A 14,407-nucleotide genomic window follows, 5' to 3' on the forward strand; every position below is an offset into this window, starting at 1 on the left:
AATATATGGCATCTAAAAAATACACCTCAAGGGATCTTTTTCGAAATACCATTTTTGATTGACGGAACATACTGTACATCTTTAAATTACGCCATTTTGGGGCCGAATTCAACAAATCTGATCAAAATTGAAACGTGTCTTGCTTGAAGAGTTTTAACCCAAATCCAAGAATTCGACGTGGGATTTACTCCTTGAGGAGGAACTCACAGTATTACAAAATGGACCTTTTATAGGGGATTAGTTATGTCCGCTAGCTCCAAAAGCAGCTAGTACGCGGCCGAGGCCATTAAGTGCCCGCTGAGTGACCTTAACTTTACAGCGTAATATCAATATCAACAAAATGGACCTTTTACCTTCATTTTGAAAATGACAGTTTTGGTTTATCCCATTGTGGCAGAAATATTTTTGAGACACACCCTAGGTTTCAAAGTTATAGTATACTGTACCGTACATCCTAATAGGTAGATCAAACAGATTTCGAGATATTTGGCAAAATACTGAATTCTAGAAATTTTGAAGATAATGTTTCATTTTTTGCCGATTTCTTAGAAATTGCCAAAATATCGAAGATTTTGTCCATTTTTTGACATCCAGACTCGCCCTTACTGTTAATTCAAAATTCGAGGGTATTTTTTAAATCCAAATATTCCCGCTTGTCGTTAAGCCAAGGGAAATATTCTATTTTTGAATATCCAATATTATGATATGTCGTTCAAGCGAGGGATTTTCCCATTGGTGCGCGCGCAATTAAAATGGCAATCACAAAACCAACTCGACCAAACACCTTTCCGCATCATGAGTCAACCATGCCTACGCAACATGAGCTGCAAGTGCCCGTTGTGCATGGGCGAGGACGTGTCTGCGCTCCTCGCCATGACCAAGACGATCTCTTCCAACATCACATACACCGAAGACGACGATGAAGTGCAGCCGCCGCCCGCGACGAAGAGTGGATTCATGGCCAATTCTCCTCCCAAAAAGCCTGCCGCGGCACCCCGTCCTTCTTTGAAGTCCCGCATGGCGCCAAAACAACCAGTCGTCGAAAAGCTGCCTCCACTCGACTTTCAGGACGTCGACATGGGAATAACTTCGGCGCCATCTATCCTTATGGCGGCTGAAGGGCCAACCCCCCCACCCATCTCGTCAGGCGGAGAGGCACCCCCAGAATTTGCAGGCGACGTCCCCACCCGACGTCCGGCGAGCAGCGACGATCCGCCTTTGCAGATGGAGGATGTCGAAGCCAAAGTCGCCGACAAGAACTGGAAAGTACGCAAAGAAGTGTACGATGACTTGAAGGCCGCGTTCGAGTCCGGTCGTGCCATCGAAGGCGGTAACGTGACGGAGTTGTTTGGCAAGCTCGTAGACGACTCGAACGCCGCCGCGATGGAGTGCGGCCTGGCAGCGGTGCTCGCGTACGCAGTGCAAGTCAGTCCCCAGCAGTGGAACAATGCGATTGTGGGGAGGGTGCTGCCCAAGGTCGTGGACAAGGGCTTCTCCGGTCGACCGGGGTCGGTGAAGCTGGCCGAAGAGCTCGTGCTCGAGTTTGTGCATCTGGGCAGCGCCGAAGACACGATAACGGCGCTACTGGAAGGCACCAAGAACAAAAAGCCCAAGGTGCCGCCGCTCTGTGTCAGCTCCATCTTGGAGTGCTTCAAGGCGTTTGGGCCACGCGTGGTGCCCGTGGTGGCCGTCAAGAAGGAGCTCAAGGCGCTGTGTGAATCAACGGTTAACAACGTTCGCCCCAACGCTCTCAAACTGATCGGGGAAATGTACCGATGGACTGGCCCCACGCTGGTGCAAGACATCGTCGCGACGTTACGACCCGCCCAACAGACCGAATATGAAGCCATGATCAGCGAGATTTCCCCAGGGCAAGCCGTCCCCACGCGCTATGTAAAGGGAAAAGAGCCCAAGCCAGCGAAATCGGCGGCTACTGGGTCGACCAAGGCTGGCAAAGGAGGCGCCGCCGCTTCCGCTCCAGCAGGAGGCGGGTCGTTCGACCCGCGGGAGTTTGCAGAAACGATAAACCTTCTGGACCTTCTCCCCAAGACGGAATTCAAAGCCAAGATGGCGCTGCCCAAGTGGAGCGAAAAGGTGGAAGCCCTCAAGATCATCTTGGACATTGTCGGGTCCGTGCCCAAGCTCGCGACGGGCGACTACGGCGACTTGGTGCAGACACTCAAGCTGTGCACACAAGACGCGAACGTCAACATCGTGGCCAAGTCGATTGAAGTGCTGGGCGTGCTGGCGGACGGCCTCCGCCGCCAGTTTGCGCAGTACGCACGCATCCTGTTGCCCGTGTTGCTGCGAAAGCTGTCGGATAAAAAGTCCAACGTGCTAAGTGCGACCCACCAAGCGCTCGACTTGTTCCAGCAGCATGCGCTGCCTATCGATGCGATGATGGACGAGCTCAAGTTGACCATCGAGGCCGGGACCAACAAAGTGCCAGCGTCCCGCGCCCAGGGCGTCGTCTTCGTCGAGCGCTGCATTGCCAAGCAAAAGATCAACGTGTCGGACGCGGCGCTCATGCGGACGATTGGCGAGTTGTTTGCCAACTGTATTGAAGACTCGGACCCGGGGCTCAAGAAGGCGGGCGTCGAGGCCATGGTCACCCTCGTCACGTCGTCGCCGCAAGCCGGTCGCATGATCAAAGCTACGCTGGACGTACTCGAGAAACGCCAGCCGCGAAGTTTCAAAGTGATCGAAGCGGCGATGGGTACGTTCTTTCAACTCAAAACGACTGGTGATTGATAGTGTATGATGAGAATAACTTTAGATTGGACTCATATACAAGTGTATGTTGATGTGTAGGGGAAAGCAGCAGCAGCAGCGGACCGCCGCCGTCGTCCGTCCCAAAGCAACCAGCGAGTGCGATGCCGAAACCGTCGACGGCGACATCCGTGCCGAAAAAGTTGCCGTCGGCTGGCCCGTCCGCGCGCGCCAACTTATTGAAAAAGCAGCCGTCGGCCAGTTCCAGTGGTGGGGCGACGTCGCAACAACCCACGAAAGCCACCGCCGCGACTGGGAAATCGACGTCGGAGGTCATCACCATGTCCCCACAAGAGGCTGAAATGCAGCTGGAAGCGTTGGCCCTGGACGGATGGAGGTCGAACATCGTGACGAACTTGGAAAGCGCCAAGTGGACGGACCGCAAAGCCGGCTTTGAGGCTCTGGAAGAAGTGTTCAAGCTCGTGTCGTCCGATGTGGCGACGGCGAATCTGGACGCTGTCGTCGTGTACGTGAGTTCCCAGTCCAAAACGTTCAAAGAGTCCAACGTCCACGTGCTCAAGAGCGCCTTCCAAGCGATAGCTACCATTGCGTCGTTGTGCGAGTCGATGGGGTTGGGGGTCTTGTCGGCGGTGGTACCCCCCGCGGTGGACAAGATGGGCGACCGAAAGGTCAGCGAGACGGTGCGTCCCATGTTCCTGGCGCTGGCCGAGCTCGTCGGGCCGGCATCCGTTCTGGCCGCGATCTTTGGGCACATGCCGTTGGTCAAGACGCCCCTGGCGCAGTTGGAGTGCCTCGAGTTCGTCCGCGAGTGCGTCGGCGAGTTTGGCGTGTCCACGTGTAACCCCCGCGGGGTCATCGAGTACGCCAAGGGTCCGTTCGGCATGGAGTCGATCAACCCCAAGACCCGCATGTCGGCCATCGCCGTCTTTGGCGCGTTGTACGGCCAGCTGGGGGACGCCATGCGGCCGCTGCTCAACCTGGACGGGTGGAAAGCGTCGCTCAAGGATAGCGTCGAGGCCGAGTTCGAGCGCGTGGGGTTCAGTCCGAGCTCGTTTGCGGCGTCTCGGGTGGCCAAGACGTCCGAGGGAGGGGGTGCTGCGTCGTCTGGGTCGCTGTTTGGCCGTGTGGACGTTAGCGCCAAGATTACAAAGGAGTTGCTGGCGGACATGGCCAACGAAGACGACAAGGTGGCGTGGAAGAAACGGCTGGATGCGATGGAACAAGCCCAGCGGATCTGCGAAGAAGCGGGCTTGTCGATCGAGTTGACCAAGGGGGTGATGGACCTCACCAAGTCACTCAAGGCGCGACTGAGTGACTCAAACGCCAACTTGAAGACCAAAGCTGTGCAGGTGATTGGAGTCGTGGCCGCCAGTGTGGGGCCATCCGTGGCCAAACTAGCCAAGCTCGTGGGCGCAAATCTCGTGGTGGGGGTCGCGGACAACAAAAAGGCGATGCAGCAGGCGTGTCTGGACTCGTTGCTCAAGTGGGTGGTGCACGGCGACGTGGCGTCTGCGAGTTGCTTCGAGTCGTTGCTGCCGTTCGTGGCGGAGGCGCTCAAGAACCCCGTCGGCCGCGCCGAGCTGCTCGGGTGGACCGTCGAGATGACGCAGATGATTCCCACCAAGATGGATCTGCGCAGCTTGGTCGAAAACACGATCGACGCGCTGTCGGACAAGTCGACGGACGCGCGCGAGAAGGCGCAGCTGCTCCTCGTCGAGGTGTTCAAGAGCGTGGGAAGGGACGCAGTCGTAGGCGGGTGTCGAGACATCTTGCCGGCCAAGATGCGCACGCTCAAGCCGATCATTGACCGCGCGGCCGCCACCGCATTTGGAGGTGGGGATGTTGTTGAAGGCAAATCAACCAAACCCCCTGTCGCCGCCGCTGTGTCCTTGTCTTCTTCTTCCTCTCTCGTGCGCGCCAACAGCGCGGTCAGTGGTGGACGCACAGCGGCGCCTTCGCAATCCCCCAAAGCAAACTTGTCCCGCACGACGTCGTTGACGGCCAGTGCATCCGTCGTGGTGGCTGCTCCGTCGACGACTAGTGCGGCAGCGCTACTGATATCAAGCGACAAGCTAACTCGCCTCGAACGGCACCGCAAGAACAAGTGGGTGTTTGACGCTGCCGACCCCGCCGAGCTGCTCGCCAGGAAGGGTCAGCTGGAAACCGAATGGTCGGGACTCGTGCACCCGAGTTTGCGGGTCAAGTTGTTTGCCGTGTCATATGAAAAGGTAGGGTGTATTGTGTAGTACGTATTGATTTTGATTTGGGGACGTGTAGGGCATGATGCAAGCGATCGACGACCTGTCGGCATGTGTGACATCGCAGCCAGACGAAGTATTTCATTCCCTCGACTTGATCTTGAAGTGGTCGACGCTTCGTATCGTCGACAACAACGTGCAGGCGCTAGGTACGACTGACTGCTCCCACACTATTATTGTGCTTTCAAGTGAAATTTCATTGTGTTGTTAATTTAAATCGATTTGATTGGCTACCTGAGCTCAAAATTATTAGCCAATCAAAACCTTCTCAATGAAATTCAACCAATCAGATCGATTGTGGTTCAGGTTTAGTTGGCGCGATTCGGTTGCACCCGCCCCCTCCCCAAATTTGTATCAAATCGACAATATATATTGTCGTTTTACCCAAAATTTGGCTAACTTTTGGGCTGAATCGGCAAATCTATCTCGATCATCGATATTCTCTTTGTTACTGAATGTTGTATATAAAAAGGTGTTGTCGTGTGGTGATATTGGAATCATCACACTAATTGAAGTCACACACTAATTTGACGTTGTTGTTGATGGTTGTTTCCTGCAATCTGATTGGCTCAATCGTTCGTTCGTCCTCTGCCGATACATTCTTGTGTACATTATCTGGCCTTTGTGTGTCGATATATTCATTCTCCTTATGTCGCTCCATTTGTTTTAGAGTATAAACACACAAAACAGTATATCTAATATATGAACTCGGGTAGTGAAAATGCTCGACTTGCTGGTCAAGCTGTTTCAGATGCTGGTCCAGTTTGGCTGGGAGTTGGACGACGTCGAAGCGGCCTTGTTTCTGCCCTACTTGTGCCAGGAGTCGGGCCAGCAAAAGCCGCGCTTCCGCATGCGTTTCCGCGACGTCCTTCGGCTTGTCGTGCACGTGTACCCGTCGGCCAAACTGACGCCGTACCTGCTCGAGTGCATCACCAACTCGAAGAACTCAAAAAGCCGCTCCGAATGTCTGGATTTGATCGAGTTTATCGCCGATACCAAGGGCCACGCCGCCGTGGGCCGCAAAACCCTGCGGGACGTGGGCAAGTACGTTGACTGCGCCGAAAAGGAGGTGCGGGAGAGCGCGATCGGCGCCGTTGTCAAGATGTACACGCTCATGGGCGACCCCAGCACGGACCGGTTCTTCACGCTGTGCAACATCACGAGCCAAAAGGCGATGGACCTGGTGCTGCAAAAGGTCAAGTACCTTCCCCCCTCAACTACCGCAGCAACGACGACTACTACTACTGCAGGCACCCATCGAGTCTTGACGATGCCCAAACCCACTACTCCGGCCTATCAACGGTATGCGTCGATGCCGTTGGACGAACCAGCGCGGGAGCCGCCTCTGTCCACGGCATACGAAGCCCCGCCGCCGGCTCCGTCCATGTACACGACGACTCGACTGGAACGACCGGCGACTCCGCTCAAGTACCAAACGACCACGCCGATTCCGTCGGCTTTATCTGCGTACCCGCCAGGCTACGCGCAGCCGCCACCCACGACGAGCCCCTCAATCAGACTTCCTCTTCCGTCGTCGTCGTCGGGGTTGAAGCCACCGCCGACCCCCACGACGTACACCAATCCCCCCATCACGCCCGCGTCGACGCCGTACCGAAGCGACTTTGGCTCGACCCGCACCGACATGCGGACGCTGCTGTTTGTGCCGCTGGAGCGCCTCTTGGTGAACCCGAAGGAACTGACGGTCAACTTGGACGCGTTTGCAGCCGGAAAGGACGCGCTCAAGTCGCTCTACGCCCTCTCGGCAACCGGGGACGACGTGTTCATTCAGGAAAACGTCAACGAGATCCTCGTCCGGGTGTGCCAGGTACTCGGCGCAGCGTTAGGCGCCCACATTGAGCTCCATATCGTGTCGCTGTGCGTGGCGACCATCTCGAGCATCTTCCGGCACGCGGCGTACGTGGGCCGCATCGAGCGCGTGGCCATCGAGCGGGTGCTGCTGGAAGCAGGTGCGGGCTTCTTGGACCCGCGCCTGGACGACGTGGAGGCGACCTTGTCCAACCGGATCATGCTCGCGCTCAACAAGCTCATCATGACGACGGCGTACGCGTTGCGAATTGGCGAGGTGTACCCGGCCATGCTCCATGTGCTCGAGCGCATCGTGAGTGGCAAGGCAGGCGAGTACCAGAAGCACGACGCGGACAACAAGATCGCCGGCCAGCCGACGCTGGGGCAGTTGCTTGCAAAGCTGCTCGTCAAGACCACGAGACGGGAGCTGACGCTGCCGACGCCATTTGTCCATGTGGATGTCGCCGACATATTGCACACAAAGCATCGAGTTTTCACGACAGTGTCCACGGACGCCGAGGTCAAGAACGCGATGAAGACCAGCTTGAAGCACGCAGCGGATCACTGGAACTCGGATGGTCGCCGCCCGGCCTTCCAGCGGGCGCTGGACGACCTCCCGATCGCGTCGCCAATCCACGGAATGCTCATGCAGATGCTGCCGCTCGTGTTTGCGGTGCCGTCCCCTGACATGGTGCCCCGCCGCCTGAACGACGCTGTCCATAAGTTCTCGACGTCGACGGACCCCGCCGCCAAGCTGCAGGCGACGATGGCCATGGTCGAAGTCAAGGTGGACTCGGCCGGTACGCCGATCGAGATGGACGGCGCGAGGAAGGCGGAGCTGCGGCAGACGGTGGATAAGCTCGACATGACTTCGTACAATCGAACGAGCGCGGCGTTGACAGACTCGGCGATCAAGTCGGCGCTCTCGCGTGCCAATATCTTCAAAGACCGGAGCTTGGAGTTTAGTAGCGCCGGTGGTAGTAGTAGTACTACTACTAGTAGTAGCACCGTCAGTGGAGCGCCAGGGACAGAGTCGACCGGGGGTGACCTCCCCCTAAAGTCGATGGCGTTGATGGATTTGAAGCAGCGGCTCGGCCGCATTCAAATGAATTGATGACGAATCAATACTATTTTTACCATTTAACGTATATTCTCTTTTGAATCAAGTACGGTTTGAAGTACTAGTTAGTATGGGAGATAGATATATCGGTACGAATTTCCGGACCCCGTTCAATCGAATCTCGTCGACCGAATCACAGGAATGCATTTAAATTAGAACCCTTTATTGTCGATTTGATACAAATTTGGGGAGGGGGTGCAATCGAATCGCGCCGACCAAACCGATCCACAATCGATCTGATTGGTTGAATTTCATTGATAAGGTTTTGATTGGCTAATCATTTTGAGCTCATCTGAAGTAGCCAATCAAATCGATTTAAATTCCAACGAGAAACCACGCCACAACACGAAATTTCACTCGAAAGCACAATAGTATAGATAATCTATTTTTCTCGTGTTGTCAAAATATAATCTATTTTTTCAAACATGAAAGGCAACGAATATGAATATCAAATATACTACTAGTATAGTGTGCTTTCGAGTGACATTTCATTGTGTTGTGCGTTGGAATTTAAATCGATTTGATTGGCTACCTCAGATGCGCTCAAAATTATTAGCCAATCAAAACCTTCTGAATGAGTTTCAACAACCAATCAGATTATCGATTGTGGATCGGTTTGGTCGGCGCGATTCGATTGCACCCAAATATTTGTATATCAAATCGACAATAATAGTGACTGCAATTACTGTATTTTGCTGGTACAGTATGTAATTTTATTGCTGCGAGCATTGCTGAGTCGTCGAGTCGTCCGCGGTTGACGGGTGGAGGAGGACACTGTCGGGCCTAGTGTTGGGGGAGTTGGTTATGGCGGCTGGCGACGACGTTCGACTTCGCTTGGCGCCGGGGGTACTACTACTAGTACTACTACTACTACTACTAGTACCATGGGCGTCGAGCTTTCGTTTGAGCGACAAGGGCGACCGCATGTCGTTTCCCATCGCTTTCGACCGGCGCTCTTCCCGTAGCCGCAGTCTGTTGGTGACGTCCTTGAGCTTTTGAATCTCTTGGGCCTGCGACGTCGTGCACAGCACCAACTGCTTTTGCTCTTGGATCACTGTAGCCACCAAGCAAGTGTTAGCACATCGTCTCAGGTTCAACAACAGACAGGGCTATTCTTTCAAACATGCAAATAATAGCCCTAACGTACATTTGGCATTCATGAGGATCAATTCACGGCGCCGCTCGCTCTCGGCTTGCTGCTGCAACTCCATGTGCTTCATACTGTCCACATACCTAATACATGGCAAGTTGTTAGTGTAAATATGTACTAGTATGTTCATTCACATGTTGATATTCGATAGCATTCTCCTTGTTATAATAATAGTACAACGAACCCTTTCATGGACGGGTCGCATGCAAAGCTGCACGTGCACAGGTGCAGTTTCTACACATACACCAATTATTAGTTGTCAATTCTAAATTTATATATATATATATATTTATATACATTTGGTTGCAAAAGTCTGTTTTGGTGACCGATTTCAGCGATACTTTTGACTTTTTCTGATTCATTGCCACTCATAAATATATAAATATACATATATATTCTAGTACATATATATATATATATATATATATATATATATATATATCCGCATACGGCTGTTTTGGTATCCGACTTCAGTGATACTTTGACTCGTTATCATTAGTTGTCACTCACATATATATATATATACACTAGTACATAACTACATATAAATAAATGTATATTTGGTGCTTGATTTCAGTGATATGTATACCGTTTGGAGGGCTTTATGTTCTTTGCCGAGGGCGTCCAGTTCTCGTTTGAGCGCATTCATCTGCATCTCCATCTTTAGCGACACAGCTTCGTACTCGGCGCTGACGTGGCGCTTTGACGCGTCGTGGTGCTCCTTGTCCAGCAGCATACGATTCTTGGCTTCGAGTCGGCTCGCTTGCACTTCGACCAGTTGCATCGCGTCGTCCTTGGCCTGCATATCGTCGAGGTACTTGGTCTTGAGCGCCGCGACCAGTTGCTCGCCTCGTTGCTCACGAACGGCCATCTGCTCGAGTTTATCCACGAGCGACCTTTGCGCCGTCTCCAGCTCCGCCACGCGTCGGTCGTGCCTGTCCTTGATCCCCACAGCGTCGGCTTCCAGCGCTCGGACTTTGGCATCCAAAGCATCGTGAATGTCTTGGGCCACGCGCATTTGGGTTTCAATCTCGTTCTTGGCGTCTTGGAGGTCGGCGCGCCACGCCACATGAGCCGCGGCATGCGCCGTTCGTTCTGCAGCCCCCTGCCGGGCGCCGTCCGCCGCCACCGCCCGCCACATGGCGGTCTCTTCCATCGCCATGCCCCACGCCTCTGTCGTCCTCTGCAACTCCGCCTCCAGAGCCCCCGTCCGGGCCCGAAGACCTGCCAAGTCGAGGTCGTTGTCCGATATAACATGCTCTAATATGGACCGCTGAGACTCGTTCAGGTCCAACTGGTGCCGCAACCGCGTCACATCCTGCACCGCGTCGTCGTACTTTGCCGCCACGTCGTCCAACGCGGTCGCGACTTCATGAGCATGCATTTTGAACGCATTAAACTCATTCGACTCGGCCATCCACAGCTCTTTCGTCGTCTCCAGCTCCGATCCGACCTTGACCGCCCGCTGCTCGTGCTCCTCCAGCTTGGACATGGCGTCCGCCAGGTTCACCGTCAGATTCAGCAGCTCTTCGTTGAGCTCGTCCCGCACAGCCTCGGCCGCCGCCGTCGCCTCCGTCTGGGTCGCTAGCAGCGCCGCCAATTCCGCTTTGTCTCGATCGAGGGCTTCGATGCCCCGCACGTGATCTTCGATGGTTATCTGAGCATCACGAAGGTCAGCGTTGAGCGCGGCCTCTGCCGTCCGCCACGCCGCCTGCTCTTGTGTCCACTCGAGTGTTTGCTTTTGCATGTCGTCTTGCACGGCATCGCACTTGGCCACGGACGCATCTAGCAAAGACAGTGTCGCATGGTGCTGCGTGCGCAACGCGTCCAAGTCGGCTTCGAGTTGCTCCACCACGCGCTGCGAGTCAAAGTACTTGGTTTCGAAGCTCTTCTTAACGCGGGCCATCGTGTCCAACTCGTCGCCGAGCGCGTCCACCCGCGTAGCGCTTTCAACCGACAGTTGGCTCTTCAGCTTTGCATTTTCTCGACGGAGTTGGTCCAGTACGTCCTCCATGTCCGTGTCCACGAGATGCTCCTCCACTGTGCCAGGCGACGAGGCGGCGGCGTCCTCCTGCAGCTGCTGCTGCTGCATGAGCACGACCAAGTCCTGCTTGGCCTGCACTTGCGTCGATAGCTCGAGCCGGACGCTGTCCAACTCTGCCACGGCCGCGTTGCGTTCAAGTTGTCGGCGACTCGCGAGTACGTCCAGTTCGCGACATCGCACCGCCTAGAGTCAAATGATGTCTGTGACGTGGTGTATGTGACGCTGTTTAGGTGTGTACTGTACCATGTTTGCCAGTGCTTCCTTGGATTCGTCGAGTTTGCGCTGCACCGTCAAGAGCTTTTGCAGCTGCGCGTCTTGGGCGTGCGTCTTCTCGGTCAATTCCGCCGCCTTTTGTTCTAAACGCTGCACATCCGAAATCAGTGTCACATAAACGTCATCTCACATGCATAATCAAACGACAGCATCCACCCCATATTCGGACGTGGGATACACAGCCCCAGTCCATGGGTAGACGGACATACCCGGTTGGCTTCCTTGATGCGTGTCATGTCGTCGAGCTTGGCTTGGTACTTTTCCATGCGCGCTTCGAGCTTGATGGCCTTGTCCGCCGCGGGCTTCAGGATGTCGAGCTCGTCCCGCGCGGCCTCTAGCTCCTTTTCGATGCCGCTGAGGCTGGCCAGCTTGGCCGTGGCGCTGCTGAGCTCGGCCTGCAGGTGCGCCACGTACTCGTCCACTTGCTTCTTGATCGTGCGCTCGTTCTTGGCAGCTTCCACGCGCAGCTCCAGCTTGAGGTTCTCAAACGCATCTTTCCGCGACTCTTCTTCGTCGTGAAGCGTCGCCATCGCGGCTTTGACCTGCACCAGTTCGCGCTGCAGTTCCGCATTCTCGTCCTTCAAGATGTGGTTTTCGCGGGCCATGCGCTTGGTTTCGTTCTTGGAGCAGGATAAGGAGGAAGCGGGAGTGGTTGCGGACGTCGTGGGTGTATGTCGTGTGGATTGGACTGGCGTCGATGGAGGTGGGGTGTCGTGATGATGATGTTCTGTTGTCGTGGTTGCGAGGGTGGTGACGGTGCGGTCACTGTGGGTGGCAGGTTCACTGTCTTCATCATCGCGAAGTAATGTAAACAGCGTCAATTGAATGTGTTCGCTGAAACTGAGCACATCGTTGATGAACGATGCTTGCTGAGCGCCCTTGAACGCTCCGATGCACAGTGCCGACAACGTCCGTTCGAGCTCGAGTTCCGCAGCCGGGGGAGGTCCACCGTGGAGGCCCGAAACCCATGCGCCTTGGTAATGCTCGTGGAGTAGTTCGCTTCGCAACGGCTGGAGAAGATTCAATTCGGTGGCATGGCGGTTAAGAACGGTCAAGATCGAGTCCCACGTGTGCGTCGTGGGGTCGAGTTCACTCGGGAACGCCAATCGTACTACATTGGCCACGCATTCTCCCAGGGACACGCTTCCTGATGGGGCGTTCAGTGGCTTATAGAAGGCGACCCATTCACACAGCGCCGACACACCCATACCGGTATGATGCCAGGAATGAGTGTCTTGGCTTTGGCGGGATTGCAACTCTATGCGAATAGCCAATGAAATTCCCCTCCTGACAAAAAATAGACCAATCAGAAGGAATCACTAGGGTTTTGAATTTTGAAATGCCATTTTCCAAAACGCGCCAACATCGCAGCATTGACCGACCGCCCATCGCCCTCCATGGCGATGTCGCTCTCAGTGCGCTTGGATAGATGACCCTCTGACACGTCTATCGAGCTTCCACCGCTCATGCCGACGGACATGAAGTCACGGACTGCACGTGTCAACTACCGGTATAGACCGAACCGTGCTTGTGTACATCGACAGGTCCAACAGCACGAGCAAATACCATCATGTCATTGCATTACAACTTTACGAGTCCATGATGTTGCAATGAGTCGCATGTTTCTTGCACCATGTCGGTTAGCGAACGAAACCGAATCCCCAGTTCCTGCTCGGCCTTGCTGCAGTCATACAACAAGGGCACAGCGGGGGAACTATCTGTGGACGCCTCTGGGACACGAGCGGACGGACACGCTTGCTGGACGGCGTCGGCAATCTCGTGCTCGGTGGGACAGGCGCCTATAAGCAAGTACCTTCCCGACGCTTGAGGGTTCTCAAATGCAGCAATATGCGCCATCGCCACATCTCGAACATCCACCAAGGCCTTGACAGCATTAAGAATCACCGGCGTGTTGCCGACCATGTAGTCGTAGATCTTCTTGTTGCTTTCATTCAATGCAGGCTGCAACATAGGTCCGAGAATCCACGTCGGACACATCGCGACCAAGTCAAAATGCGGCGAAGTTGTCTGCATGAACTCCCATGCTTCACGCTCCGCTACGGTCTTGCTCAGGCCGTACCACATCTTCCGCTCTGTCATGAGATCCTCGCGACTCCAGTCGGCTTCCGTGAAGACGTGGCTGTCGGGCTTGGTGCCGCAGTGCCCGTACACAGAAATCGTCGACGACGTGAGCACTACGCGTCTTACGCTAGGGGCACGGGCGACGGACCGCAACACATTCAACGTGCCTTGGACAGCGGGTTCCACCAGGTTGTCTCGTGTTTGGTCCGTCAAGAAGAATGGGGACGCTGTGTGCAGCACCACTTCAGCCCCATGGATCGCCTTGTCGAATGATCCCTCCTATGGAATAGATTCGTGTGAGTACGTATCGCATGCACACTCGATCATGGCATACCTGAAGGAAACAAGGTCAAGCGTTCGGCGGCCCCAGGTAACGCTTTCAAGTGCGCGACCTTCGGTTCGTTGCGGGGGTCCCGCACAGTCGAATGGACGCGGTAACCTCTCTCGAGGAGGACTTTGATGCATGTCGAGCCGAGGAAGCCAGAGCCTCCTGTCACGCACACCACATGCTCCTTCTTCCCACTCGCCGCCATGATGTGATTACAGGATTACTGTTAACTTGGTCGAAAGAGAAAATATCGCCCTGATTGGGTATAATGTAAACTCCAAGTTACATACAGTCCTGACAAAAACTATAGACGCACTCAAATTTTTGAATTTTTTGAAATAATATTCAGTTTTGAATCATCGTACTTTGGGATTATACTTTGAATTGGTATCGAATTGTGATACTAGTCTAAAACTTTGAAATCCATTTTACTTTTTTGTAAAATTGAGAAAAACCAGTTTTCAGTGTGATAAAAACTATAGACGCACTGCGATTACATCCAAATAAAGCCAAGTTTCTAGCCACTTTTGCCCAATTAAAGCATTCTAGAACATTCTAAATGTAAGTAATTGCAGTCCTAGCTTGTCAAATCATCATTATTCAAAAACTTTCATGC

At 54.2% G+C, this 14,407-nt stretch overlaps 3 protein-coding genes across 5 annotated transcripts; 1 reads left to right on the top strand and 2 right to left on the bottom strand.

The window, feature by feature from the left end:
• The first annotated feature begins 781 nt into the window (after positions 1-781).
• H257_07966 (hypothetical protein) lies at positions 782-7,933 on the top strand. The gene is made up of 4 exons (XM_009833698.1): positions 782-2,716; positions 2,812-4,958; positions 5,008-5,137; positions 5,705-7,933. Exons 1-4 carry the CDS (start codon positions 796-798, stop codon positions 7,906-7,908), a joined length of 6,402 nt encoding a protein of 2,133 aa, XP_009832000.1. The 5' UTR covers positions 782-795; the 3' UTR covers positions 7,909-7,933.
• Positions 7,934-8,627: 694 nt separating this feature from the next.
• H257_07967 (hypothetical protein) lies at positions 8,628-12,630 on the bottom strand (the record flags this gene model as incomplete). Of its 3 annotated transcripts, XM_009833701.1 has the most annotated exons (6): positions 11,591-12,630; positions 11,352-11,471; positions 9,654-11,291; positions 9,249-9,298; positions 9,062-9,147; positions 8,628-8,968 (listed from the first exon to the last, which is right to left on the bottom strand). In XM_009833701.1, the coding sequence occupies exons 1-6, from the start codon at positions 12,587-12,589 to the stop codon at positions 8,628-8,630; spliced, it is 3,234 nt and encodes a 1,077-aa protein (XP_009832003.1). In that variant the 5' UTR covers positions 12,590-12,630. The 3 variants fall into 3 exon arrangements, with proteins under 3 accessions (XP_009832003.1, XP_009832002.1, XP_009832001.1); XM_009833700.1 differs by lacking the exons at positions 8,628-8,968; positions 9,062-9,147 and having other exon boundaries at positions 9,200-9,298; XM_009833699.1 differs by lacking the exons at positions 8,628-8,968; positions 9,062-9,147; positions 9,249-9,298 and having other exon boundaries at positions 9,565-11,291.
• Positions 12,631-12,865: 235 nt separating this feature from the next.
• Positions 12,866-14,022, bottom strand: H257_07968 (hypothetical protein). Its single transcript, XM_009833702.1, has 2 exons — positions 13,798-14,022; positions 12,866-13,742 (listed from the first exon to the last, which is right to left on the bottom strand). The coding sequence occupies exon 2, from the start codon at positions 13,479-13,481 to the stop codon at positions 12,963-12,965; it is 519 nt and encodes a 172-aa protein (XP_009832004.1). The 5' UTR covers positions 13,482-13,742; positions 13,798-14,022; the 3' UTR covers positions 12,866-12,962.
• Positions 14,023-14,407: the final 385 nt, after the last annotated feature.

This window comes from Aphanomyces astaci, assembly GCF_000520075.1.
Source record: "Aphanomyces astaci strain APO3 unplaced genomic scaffold supercont1.17, whole genome shotgun sequence".
In the NCBI taxonomy this organism is placed as follows: Eukaryota; Oomycota; class Saprolegniomycetes; order Saprolegniales; family Verrucalvaceae; genus Aphanomyces; species Aphanomyces astaci.

What these genes read in the sequence shown, in the direction of transcription:
- H257_07966 (XM_009833698.1), top strand. Translation starts at nt 796, where the DNA reads ATGAGTCAACCATGCCTACGCAACATGAGCTGCAAGTGCCCGTTGTGC. An exon ending in AGTGATCGAAGCGGCGATGG is followed by an intron (nt 2,717 to 2,811) that starts GTACGTTCTTTC and finishes GTTGATGTGTAG; the next exon opens with GGGAAAGCAGCAGCAGCAGC. An exon ending in CAACAACGTGCAGGCGCTAG is followed by an intron (nt 5,138 to 5,704) that starts GTACGACTGACT and finishes GAACTCGGGTAG; the next exon opens with TGAAAATGCTCGACTTGCTG.
- H257_07968 (XM_009833702.1), bottom strand. Translation starts at nt 13,481, where the DNA reads ATGACAGAGCGGAAGATGTGGTACGGCCTGAGCAAGACCGTAGCGGAG.